Raw genomic sequence first — 12,668 nt, 5'->3', positions numbered from 1 at the left:
CTTATCATGGTCCGTGAGGAAACACACACCACAGTGTACATGTTTGCAGTAGTTTATTTTAAAGACTTTACAAGTGGAAGCAATGTGTTGTCTGAGGGTAAGGTATAACAGGAACTGGAGTCCAGTGGAGAAAAGATCAGTCAGGTTCTTCCCAGAAGATAAGCCTGTTGTGGAGGGTCCATGCCTGCCCATAGGTCTTTGTTCCTAGTTCAGGAACAAAGTGCCCGGTTCATTTACTTGAAAAGTGCACTTGACATGAGTTTAAACTCCTTCCCCCATAGCTTCCGGTTCAGCAGCAAACTGTAAGGGAAAGATTTAGTCATCAGTTACTACTGTAGATAACATTTTGTGAATTTTGGACATGTTCTAGGCCCCATTTTTTTAATTCTCCCAAGTCAGAAACTAGGGAGTTTAGGAAATGTTCAGTATGATCAAACTTTCCTTCTGTAGACAGACATTAGCGTACACAGAAGCACATAGAAGAAATTAGTCCCAAAGGTGTGACTGATATTAGTGATATTTCAAATTTCAGTGGTTTTGAGGAATAGTTTAAATTATAAATTTTAAACAGCTTTTTATTTTTGAAATTATTTATTTGCAAGAGAGAGACGGCGAGAGAGGAAACACAAGCAGCGGGGGGAGGAAGGAGCAGGCTTTCCGCTGAGCAGTGAGCCCGATGTCGGGCTCAATCCCAAAAGCCCAGAATCACAACCTGAGCCGAAGGCAGCCACTTAATGACTGAGCCACCCAGGCACCCCTAAACAGGTTCTTAAAACTTAATGATCTCTTAATTTGAACATTGGAAGGCCTAAGTCCTGGGACTGTCAGCAAGGTGGGTTTACTGTAAAACAAGAAGGAAGAAGTCACTTGGGCTCTTGAACTGGTGGTCATTTACAAAGCTTAGAGGTTGTAAAGAAGGGACAGAATAACAAGTGGACCCTGAAGAAAGGCATGTTGATAAAAGACCAAAACCCCGGGGCGCCTGGGTGGCTCAGTGGATTAAGCCGCTGCCCTCGGCTCAGGTCATGATCTCAGTGTCCTGCGATCGAGCCCCGCATCGAGCCCCGCATCGGGCCCTCTGCTCGGCAGGGAGCCTGCTTCCCCCTCTGTCTCTGCCTGCCTCTCTGCCTACTTGTGATATCCCTCTCTGTCAAATAAAATAAATAAAATCTTTAAAAAAAAAATAAAGACCAAAACCCCAAGTGTCAGCAATATTTAAGAGGGGAAAGACAAAATGTATTTAGTTCAGGGCTAAGCTGTTACATTATAATTCAATATTTTTAGAAAGCGGTCAACTATGGTTTTTGTTAATTTAATAGGCAAAAATAACAGACAAGAGGAAAGACAGAAAATGAACATAGGATTAGTTTTTAATCCATATTCTACAAGGCAGGCTACCTCTGAGCCCCCTCCAGCTCTAAGTACCTTAATCTATTCCTGGATGTTCTCATACAGGCTGTCGATTTGGTTTCGAAAGTACTTGGAAAGCTCTGCCCGCTTTGCTTTCAGTGTTGGTGTTAAGAGTCCATTTTCAATGGAAAATGGCTCTGGATGTAGAAAGACAGTTTTGACCTAGAAGAGAAGACACACACACACACACACATTTATTAGTGATTCAGACTTTTCTGCAGAGCCCCCTGCGTGCTATGTAAAGAACTTGAGAAAAGAGGGGTTGATGCAGTGGGAGGGTAAAGAGAACAGTAACACAGGCCCATTCCCACAAACTGATAATTTGGGAAAGAACTGAGAAGGGGAAATGGATAATAAACGGCAAATAAGGATTGTACAAGTAACTATAAAAGGTCACTGCCATTCGTTCTTAGTGGGCTAATGGTACAAAACTTCAAATCCATCCCTTGGAAGTTACATTGAAACCTCTATAAATCTAAACATTAGAACTTTCTACTATGACGTAAGAGACCAGGATTATATCAGCAGTACATACCTGTTCAAAGGATTTAAGGCCACCATCTCTCCCAATTTTCTGCAAGTCTTCTAAAATGGCTTCCTTTACAACCTAAGAACATAAAACACAGCTTAAAGCATGGCTGGTTTGAAAAAGAGACCAAATGAAAGGCTAAATGTGAACCAACTCAAAATACCTACAAAAGCTCATCAGGATAGAAGGATATATATAGGTTTATGTATGTACAAGCACATTTCATGCTTATTACTATTGTTCAAGAAGCTAATGAGAAGGAAAGGCAAATCTAAATGTTACCAGGGATTTCCTCTGGATGGTATTTTTTGATTCTTTATTCTCCAATTTTCCCCCCATAATGAACATACTATAAAAAGAATAGAAGGGGGGTTTTGTTTGTTTGTTTTTAACTTCTTATCCCATCCTATCCTCCAATCTAATAAAACCCATCAATCTGTTTCAGCTACATCCACCTATCCCAAGCACAGGAAGAGTCTCTTCTTCCAAAAAGGAAGGCATCATTGGTGCCTGAGTTGGAGCGGCCTGTGCTCTGCCACCATGGGCCCCAGGGGGTGCATCGAGCTTTCCTAAGGGAGACTTACTTGGTTTTGGCACAGTTCTTCAAGGGAGCCTTTAACCCCAAGTTTGGCCACAAATGAGGGCAGCACTTCTGGGTCAGGAATCACCACTCCCACTAAGGACGACTGTAGAAAGGAAACAAGGCCACATGAGAGGTAGGATAGGGGTTCCCGCACTGGATGAAGACAGGATTCTAGCTTGATAATAGGTACTTCCCCAAGATCTCATTTCAACATTACTATACTACACGCTCCTCTCACCGTGTATTTCAAACCCTCATGGAATTCTGATCCCATTTTCCTACTCAGTATCTTTTTACAAAAATGTTTTATTCGGGGGCGCCTGGGTGGCTCAGTGGATTAAAGGCTCTGCCTTCAGCTCAGGTCATGGTCCCAGGGTCCTGGGATCGAGCCCTGCATCGGGCTCTGCTCAGCAGGGAGCCTGCTTCCTCCTCGCTCTGCCTACCTCTCTGCCTACCTGTGATCTCTGTCTGTCAAAGAAATAAAATCTTTAAAAAAAAATGTTTTATTCAAATTTGATTATGCAAAAAAAAAATTGTATTCAACATCAAGCCTAAAGCATCTATGGCCTGTCTTTTGCCAATCCCCACCCACTCCCCAAAAGTTAAGGTTAAGCACAGTATGTATAAAATAGTTCCTTGTGCCACAGGAACTCCCACTGTAGTGGGAACTAAGTATGACATGGGGCCCTTTGTTACTGAATGGCTACTCTTTAGAGTAACCATTAGAACAATTCTATTGACTTGTTCATAGACTCCCTCACACTTAAATGATTTTTTTTTTTTTTTACATATATATTGCCTTGAGGGTTGGAGTATGACTTCACTTATTTGGTATTACAAGAACAAATCTCATCTGAAACCCAACTATCCAGATTTCCTGTAGCTATTGGAGCCAGCACGGCCCGTATCTGAAAATGGCTATCGTTAAAACAGCGTATTACCCGTAAGCTATCCCCATGCACAAAAATTTGCAACACTGGTCTACTCCTGATGTAGATATTTTCTATCTTCTCGGGAGCAATGTATTCTCCTTGGGCCAGCTTGAAGATGTTCTTTTTACGGTCAATGATCTTGAGAGTTCCATTCTATAGGGAAGAGAACAGCATCAGTGTTTGAGCCCTCTGGGGGATGTCAGTGGATAGAGCGGCAAAGTCACAGGTATTTTCTTTCTGTAAACGTGATCTCTCTAGAGACTTTTGAGCAAACTTTTCATTTTTCCTTGTTGGCTTTGGGGAAAGGGAAGGGAGAGGCTTCCAGCAAGAACCTGTCTATACTGTTTTGTCCTCTGTGAAGAGCCTCAGAAAGCATCTCCAGGACCTGCTGAAGCTGTGTAAGTGGTTGCCTCATCTAATGAAGAAACTTCACAGCCCTGAATTTCCAATAACTTAATTTCCAATTATTCCATTTCCAATACTCTCGGGAATAGGGAAGGAGTTATATTTACTAAGATTTCTGGATTAGTTGGATCTCCTGGTCCTTGACTCCCTTTCGTGTATGGCTCCTGTTAGACCCTGAGCAGGCTGAAAGAGCTTCACTGCCCTAATGCTAACGAAGCCCATCAATGACTGTGCTCGGTAGGACTGAAGGAGGGCCGGGGAAGGCTCTGACCAGCCACCAGAGGTCATTTGCAGCTTCATTTTTCTGAGCCAATTGGTCTGAGGAGCTTAGGTTCTTAGGAATTTGTACTGTAGAATTGGGACAAGTAGCAAATACAATCCACGTGATCACACCCTAAGTAGGACAACAGACTGAACCAACCATTGAACCATAAAGAAGGCTGACTCCAGGAATTAGCTTTCAGTTCAGCCTAATGGACATTATCTGGAAATGACTGATAAGGCACGGGGCTCTGTCACTCTAGTGTTGGGGCGTACTTGAAATTACATTCTTGGTCCATGGAATAGCTGGGACTAGAACACAGATCCCCCACCCAGGTTCTTCAGTGGTATTGTTCTCCGCTTTATAGTCTGAGGATGCCACAAGTCAGGCAGGACACAGACCTAATCCTTCCAGCTGCCTCCGCTGACGAATCTACTCGCATCTCTGCATATTATAAACAGATAGTTCTCTTCATTCCCCGACAACAGAGGCTTCCAGAAATTCTGAAGATGCACCCACCGGTAGCCAACGGCCAATGTCTCCTGTGTGAAGCCAGCCATCCTCATCCAGGGCTTCCTTGGTTTTCTCAGGATCCTTCAGGTATCCTTTGAACACATTGCTGCCCTTGATGCAGATCTGCCCAGAAGACAGCACAGGGTGGAACCAGTGGCAAAAGTTGGGACTCCCAGCAGAGGCACTGACCAAACACCTGCTCCCACCTTAAGCCATTGGATGATTCCCACTACAGTGGGAACACCACCCGATTTTAGTCCCTGTTGTAGGCACTAGCAAAGTGAGGCGCACAGATGTTCAGTTCCTTGTTAAAGATCTCGAGTCAAACCCACGTCTGCTCATAGTTGTGTGCTCTTTCTGACATAAATGTCTCTACTCTGATTGTCTGGGCATGACTGCAGAGCACAACCTACCCACCTCTCCTTCGTTGTTCACTGAAAAGTAGTTCATGTCAGGTACATCTTGCAGCTTCACGTGATTGCAAGGCAGGGGGACTCCAACATGCCCTAAAACACACCACATTAATTCAGCTGGGAAGCCATGAACCGGTGATAGTTCTGGGCACATTTCTAAATGGATTGACTCTGAAAGAGAAAGGCTGAAAAGTTACCTGGTGCCTGATATCGAAGAGATTACATAGGCAGTAATGTCTTCGATATCAGCCACAGCAACTTCTTTCAAGATATGTCTCCAAAGGCAAAGGAAACAAAAGCGAAAATAAACTTTTGGGACTTCATCAAAATCAAAAGCTTCTGCACAGTAAAGGATACAGTCAAGAAAACAAAGAGGCAACCCACGGAATGGGAGAAGATATTTGCAAATGACAGTACAGACAAAAGGTTGATATCCAGGATCTATAATGAACTCCTCAAACTCAACACACATGAAACAGGCAAACATATCAAAAAATGGGCAGAAGATATGAACAGACACTTCTCCAATTAAGACATACAAATGGCTATCAGACACATAAAAAAATGTTCATCATCACTAGCCCTCAGGGAGATTCAAATTAAAACCACATTGAGATATCACCTTACACCAGTTAGAATGGCAAAAATTAACAAAACAGGAAACAACATGTGTTGGAGAGAATGTGGAGAAAGGGGAACCCTCTTATACTGTTGGTGGGAATGCAAGTTGGTGCAGCCTCTTTGGAGAACAGTGTGGAGATTCCTCAAGAAATTAAAAATAGAACTTCCCTATGACCCTGCAATTGCACTCCTGGGTATTTACCCCAAAGATACAGATGTAGTGAAAAGAAGGGCCATCTGTACCCCAATGTTCATAGCAGCAATGGCCACAGTCGCCAAACTATGGAAAGAACCAAGATGCCCTTCAACGGACGAATGGATAAGGAAGATGTGGTCCATATACACTATGGAGTATTATGCCTCCATCAGAAAGGATGAATACCCAACTTTTGTAGCAACATGGACGGGACTGGAAGAGATTATGCTGAGTGAAACAAGTCAAGCAGAGAGAGTCAATTATCATATGGTCTCACTTATTTGTGGAGCATAACAAATAGCATGGAGGACAAGGGGTGTTAGAGAGGAGAAGGGAGTTGGGGGAAATTGGAAGGGGAGGTGAACCATGAAAGACTATGGACTCCAAAAAACAATCTGAGGGGTTTGAAGTGGCAGGGGGGGAGGTGGGATGTTGGGGTACTGGGTGGTGGGTATTATGGAGGGCACGGATTGCATGGAGCACTGCATGTGGTGAAAAAATAATGAATATTGTTTTTCTGAAAATTAATTAATTTATTAAAAAAAAAAAGTTACCTGGTGCCCATGCTGGATAGCCAAGATAGAAACCTCTGGACTGAAACTTGAGTTTGCCGAGTGCCACATTTGGCCAGAGCACAGGTTCTCTAACCTAAGCCCTAGTTCAGGTGGAACCTTTTTCCCAGCCACCGCATCTCCCACCCAGTAGGCGGAGAACCTACCTGAAGTCCAGTCACCTGGTGATGTAAATGTACAGCCAGCTGTGCATTCTGTTTGACCATATGCTTCAAACACCTGGGAAACAAAAGAAGGGTCTGAGACTTAAGACAAAGCATGAAATGGCAATGCCCTACAGTAAGACAGGAGGAAAGCAAGTTCTCTCAGGATTGGAAGATGTTTGGTGTCCTAATACCCTCAGGTATTAATACCTAATACCACGCCTCAGCTCCGAAATTGTTAGTGGGGATGCACCCAAAAACCAAAAGGCTCCAGAAATAGACCAAGATATTAATACTTCTACTGTATTTCAGGAGAGGTAGAATTTCAAGTTGACAGGAAAATGTGAGTTATGAAGTGAAGTGACACCCGGGGACAATGGCTCTTGAGCCTGAGCAGTGGAGCCCTTCTGAAGGAATTGAAAACAGACAGCAGTGTTTCAGTTGTTTGGGGTTTTGCTTATTGGTGTGTTATGTTGTTGCTTTTTGAAAGAAATAGCTCCAGCTGTGATACAGAACAGTGACTGGCAAGCTTTTTCTCTACAGGACCAGAGAGTAAATATTTTCAGTGCTGTGAGCCTCTGGGCTCTGTCTGGACTAATTTGCCAATGGAGAACAAAAGCAGCTGTAGACATCATGTAAATGAAAGGGCATGGCTCTGTTCCACCAAAATTTCGCTTCTGAAAAGAGGCAACGGGTCACATTTGGCCTGTGCTGCAGTTTGCCAAACCCTGGTATAGAGGATAACCTTGACCGGAGAGAGGCTGGTGGGGCAAACCAGGGCCCCAGTTACTGCAGTGTGGGTGGGGCCGTGCTAGGCAGACTCTGTAGTGATGGAGAAGGGGTATTTCTGATGGCAACAGGACCTACCGATCCATGGGTTTTAGGGGCCGAGGGAAATGAAAGTATTAAAAACGGCCAAGAGGATGGTAATTTGAAAGCATAGAAGACCTCTGGCCTTGGCATCAATTCAGAATCTTTTTTGATGGGGGTCCTACCCAAGGGGATATGGTGTGGACAAGGACCTGTTTTTCTTATGCTGTGCATGTTGGTCGAATGGATGAACTAGTTAGCTATCTAGGGGGAAAAAGAGAATGTCCACGCCCAAGCACTTGTACGCAATTCGAGATGAAATAGAGACTTAATTAGAAAAAAGTAAAACCATTTGAGTATCCGAAAATATGAAGGACAGCAGTCTTGTGGAATACTGGAGTCAGAGAGTCCTGTCTAAGCAATTCAAAACCACAAGTAAAAAAGTTTAATCAGTTTGATGACATAAACATTTGAAACTGGTATATAGCAATTTTGCTGTAAGAAAGTAATAGAGTAACTCATGGAAGAAATACAAGTGCCAATAAGTGATAAAAAGGTGTTCGGTGTTAATAAAAGAAACAAAAATGCACTGAGATTTTTCATGCATCTAGTTGGTTCAGATTTAAATAACTGAGAAAGCCTGACACTGGCAAGAATGTAGGGAAATAAGTTCTCGTGCATTATTTGCAGGAATGTATAAAAAAAGACAAGACCTTTCTGGAGGGAAGTGTGATAATCTACATTAACATACAAAGCAAACCCATATATTGTGACTATTTTGGTAGACAGTATCCTTATCATCTCACTGATTATTAATAGTGAAAAAAATAGTGGCTTAAGTGTCCATCAGTAGGAGATGAGTCACTCAGGTATACCCAATAAACTATCTCAAAACAATTAAAATGATGTAGATCTTTATTTGACCCGGACCAATGTGGATGGGACATAGTTTAATAAGTATTTTAGAACTGATGCCAGTTTATATAAACGTTTCTATACAGAGATGCATAAAGAGGAGGATTATTTTTACTGATTTTGAGATTTTTGGGGGGTAACATTCTCCATGGTGTTTTTCAGTCACGTTTTCATTTTTTAAAGAGTGAGCTCTATTTGTGCAAAAGTGAAATAAGCTATCTTCAAAGGAGGTGCTTGTCTTACCGGACATCCCAGCGCCGCCCGGAGGAACGTCAAGACTGGAGAAGAGATGGGGGCAGCTCCAGTGACCATGAAATTAACCCGCCCGCCCAGGTTGGCCTGTTGAGTAAAAAAAAAAAAAAAAAAAGGCTCTGAAACCTATTCCCTGGCTTCAATTTCCTCCATTGCTAAATGGGTAGAGCATCAACCCAGTATCAGAATTAAACTAGGTAATTTACAAAGCACTTAGAACAGGGCGGGCCTTGAGGAAGAGCACTTAACATGTTCGCTGCCCTTGTCCCTATCACCCATAGCTGAGACTCAACCTGCAGTTTCTAAATATTTCCTCAGATAATTTATATTCTTAGGCCCTTTGAATTACATATAATGTCAAAAGATCACCTAAGAGAAAAAGAGTATATGTTAGAACTTAACAATTTTTTTTTTCTTTTTGACCAATTTCCTTTAATGACAAAGTTGTCCAAGTATGATAAGCTAGCAGAAAGCCCAGATATTTGCCTGGCTCTGTCCAAGACCCCGCCAACCTACCTGGATCTTTGCAAAGATTAACTTGTCCCATAAACTGTCACGCCTGATGATCCCCTTTTTCACTTCACTGAATTTAGAGGAAATAGCCAAGTTCAATAAGAACTTCTTCAAGGGTGTCTTGGCTTCATTTTGTACCTGCAAGATGATAGCTCCTCTTAGTTCAAAACCTATTGGAGATGCTCACCAAAGCCATTCATCAGTGAGCAAGAGATAGTGCCTTCTTGCTTCATAATGAAGCAACTTTCATTCATGAACTGGGTTGCTAAATAATGATAATTCCAGAGAATTATGGCCACACTAAGACATAAGTACACTGAGTATATATGTACAGAGTTCTAGCTCCTGCAGATTTCTTGTCCTTGGCAAACAATCTTGACAACTTTGAGCATGTCCTCAGAATGTTCTCAATATCTGCCTACGAAAATCATTTGGATAGATAAGAAACAGCTCAATGGGCAATACCTTTTGGGCTTTCAATAGATCAAAGAAAGACCTAGGAATCTGATTTTTTTTTTTTAAACAAGCATGACATCCCCCCACATCCCCATACCTCTGAAGCTTATATACATTAAATTTGGAGAAACACCAATTTTCTCTATGATTAAAGGTCCTCTAGCCACACCATATGAAACCCAACGGACTTTTCTATTTATTTCTTCACTTTGGGCTTAGTTCTGACACTATTTTACAAGCTCACATTATTTCTCTAGACTCCCTTGCCTCACTGACTCTATCAAACATACACCTGCCAAAGGAGAGCTTCAAGTACAACTCGAAATCCCCCTTACTTCCAAAATTAAATCCTGGACCCTATATTCTGGCCTTCAGGACTCCATCCTACTGGAAGTCAGATTCAAGGAAACCAAGGTTCTTTTCCTGCACAAAATTGGAAGAGAACTCTCCAGCCATCTTCCTTATTGATACTTCCATTTCTGAGCCTATAGCCAATAGAGCTGTTCAACTGCCAACAGTGCTCTAGGCATCTACTCATGCCTATACCATCGTTTTACTAATGTCTCATCAGCTCTAAGATCTACACTCAAATGTGCCAGAATCCTGTCATCCCTGATACCTCTTTCAACCTTAAGAGATACATCTTCATTATTCACAAGATAATCTCCTCCTAATAAGTCACTGACAAAAGCTGGAATTTGGAGACTCACACTAATAAAGTCCTCCATTTTTAAAATAAGTGACAAAAGTAAACTCTGTGTTAAGTATCATCATATCATTAAAAAACTATTGGAAGTAAAAATATGCAGGGGTGGGGGGTGGCATAGGTGGCGCAGTCGGTTAAGTGTTTGATTTCAGCTCAGGTCATGATCCTGGGGTCCTGGGATTGAGACTCGCATCAGGCTCCCTGCTCAGTGGGGAGTCTGCTTCTCCCTCTGCCTCTGCTCCTCTTCCTGCTTGTGCTCGCTTTCTCAAATAAATAAATCAAATCTTAAAAAAGAAATTAAGTGATCTTTATTTATAAAGAAAAAAAAAGTAGAAGTGTCTGAGGCACCAGAGTGGTTAGGTCAGTTAAGTGTCTGACTCTTGGTTTTGGCTCAGGTCATGACCTCAGGGTCATGAGATCAAGCCCTGCATTGGGCTCCACACTTGGCCTGGAGTCTGCTTAAAATTCTCTCCTCCTCTGCTCCTGCTAATAAATAAATAAATAAATCTTTTTTTTTTTTTTTGGAAGTAAAAATATCTAACAACATGAACATAAACCATAATAATCAGCAAATAATTCCATAGCATGCTGAGAGCCATTAGGATTGTTAACAATTCTTCTAAAAACAGCACTTTTAATGTCCTGGGGTCATCTGTGTTCTAGAAGGCTGCCTGCCCCACCCCTGGAGCCCCAGGATAGTATCTAAGAATCACCAGTGTGAAGGGGAGAGCTAGAGTCTCAGCGTTGGAGTCCAAAGCCTGTGAAGAGTGCCATGTGGCCATTATTTGCTCGGAGCTCCCAGGCCTGTGCAATTATGAAGTGATCAAGCATCTGGTTCAGAGCCTGGAGTCTATTACTATCTTGCGTGGGCTCATAGCCCAGTTCCAAGGACTCCTTGGGAAGATTAAACAATCCAAGACTTGGGTGAGAGACATTAAAGATAAAGGGGCGGGGGGGGGGGGGCGCCTAGGTGGCTCAGTGGGTTAAAGCCTCTGCCTTCTGCTCAGGTCATGATCCCAGGGTCCTGGGATCGAGCCCCTCATGGGGCTCTCTGCACGGCAGGGAGCCTGCTTCCCTTCCTCTCTCTCTGCCTGCCTCTCTGCCTACTTGTAGTCTCTGTCTGTCAAATAAATAAATAAAATCTTAAAAAAAAAAAAAAGATAACCTGGGGACATGTTATATCACAAAGCAGGGAAGCTGTAAGAAACTACTGGGGTTAGGTCAAAAGGACACGTGAACAGCTTGATGGGGCTCCCAGCTTCCACGGTGGGCCAATTTGGACATCAGGAAGAGCGAAGTGCATTAAGTGTACAACTATGCAAATCACCAGTTCATAATATTATAAAGCAAAAAATCTGGGTCATTTCCCAAGACCACTGAGGCACCAGTTCATTATTCTGAAGATTGATAAATAAAGGGAAAGAATATTTGTCATGTCATTATGGAAAAATCTCAGCTAAGGAACACAAGGGAAGTAACTGAATTAATCGAATTAGAAAAATCACTACGTTGTAAACTCTTTAAAGAAAAACAGAGCAGGGATCAATGGCAAGGAACGACTTTGTGACAATAGGATTGTGGCCCAACCCCTCATTGGATAGACTCTGGTTAAGCTGTTTGTTTGTTTGTTTGTTTGTTTGTTTAACCTCTGAGGCTCAGTCTCCTCAGCTGTAATTTGGAAATGGTAAGTCTAGATGTGATTTCCTATGATTTTGTGAGGTTTGGATAATGGAATGCATTTGAAATGTTGACTGCGGGACCCGTGCCTCAGCAGGAAGCTCCGTAGCAACAGGTGTTAACAAATGAGAGTGACAACTCCTTAGTAAGTCAGCTTAAATTTGAGGGGCTCCCCAAGTCTCTGAATTGAACTCTTTCTCCAGATCTAGTCCATGTTATTTTATCCAGATGAAGGGGTTTCATTTATTACGGTGTTTCACAGTCACCTATGTGGCCATAGGCGGGTGCTTGTAGGCAGGAGGTGGTGGACGTGGAAAAAAATGTCTTAGCAACACAGAGTCCCTGAGAGCTCAGTCAGGTCTCAACCACAGACATGTCCTTCACCTCAGGGCCAGCCCAGCAGAAGCGAGGTTAGTACCTTATCATAGATTCTGTTGAGTAGTCGAGGCACGACGGGAAACACCGTGGGCTTCAGAGTTTTCATGTCATCAGGCAGCAACCGGATATCTCCTTGGAAGAAACCAACTCTGGCACCACTGGAGTACACAACAGCCTAAAAGCAAAACCAGAGATCGGGGCTCAGCGCCAAACGCCCCCTTTGGGTAGGGACTGTCTTAGACAGAATCAGGGAACCAAGGTGACATCCATGGACACTGTCCACTGTATAGCCCCCTCCCCACACGTTTCAGATACCCAGAATTCTGCGAGCCTGCCCCCAGGACAGGTTGGAAACTCTTTGCTGCTGAGGTGGCAGCAGAGG

At 42.9% G+C, this 12,668-nt stretch overlaps 1 protein-coding gene across 4 annotated transcripts in view; it reads right to left on the bottom strand.

Annotated features, from left to right (window-relative positions):
* Positions 1–36: 36 nt before the first annotated feature.
* The window catches only part of ACSL5 (acyl-CoA synthetase long chain family member 5), a 45,308-nt gene continuing 32,676 nt past the window's right edge, over positions 37–12,668 (bottom strand). For all 4 annotated transcript variants that reach the window (XM_032311865.1, XM_032311866.1, XM_032311864.1 and 1 more), the window contains 11 exons: positions 12,327–12,461; positions 9,073–9,207; positions 8,548–8,643; positions 6,583–6,655; positions 5,052–5,140; positions 4,641–4,757; positions 3,464–3,607; positions 2,524–2,625; positions 1,946–2,017; positions 1,426–1,572; positions 37–300 (listed from right to left, as the gene is read on the bottom strand). In XM_032311865.1, the coding sequence (XP_032167756.1) occupies positions 1,432–1,572; positions 1,946–2,017; positions 2,524–2,625; positions 3,464–3,607; positions 4,641–4,757; positions 5,052–5,140; positions 6,583–6,655; positions 8,548–8,643; positions 9,073–9,207; positions 12,327–12,461 (1,104 nt within the window). In that variant the 3' untranslated portion in view covers positions 37–300; positions 1,426–1,431. The remainder of the gene's footprint in view (positions 301–1,425; positions 1,573–1,945; positions 2,018–2,523; positions 2,626–3,463; positions 3,608–4,640; positions 4,758–5,051; positions 5,141–6,582; positions 6,656–8,547; positions 8,644–9,072; positions 9,208–12,326; positions 12,462–12,668) is intronic.

Source organism: Mustela erminea, chromosome 14, assembly GCF_009829155.1.
Source record: "Mustela erminea isolate mMusErm1 chromosome 14, mMusErm1.Pri, whole genome shotgun sequence".
Lineage (NCBI taxonomy): Eukaryota > Metazoa > Chordata > Mammalia > Carnivora > Mustelidae > Mustela > Mustela erminea.
Note: the sequence above shows the minus strand (reverse complement) of the source record. Positions and strands in the feature narration are given on the sequence as shown.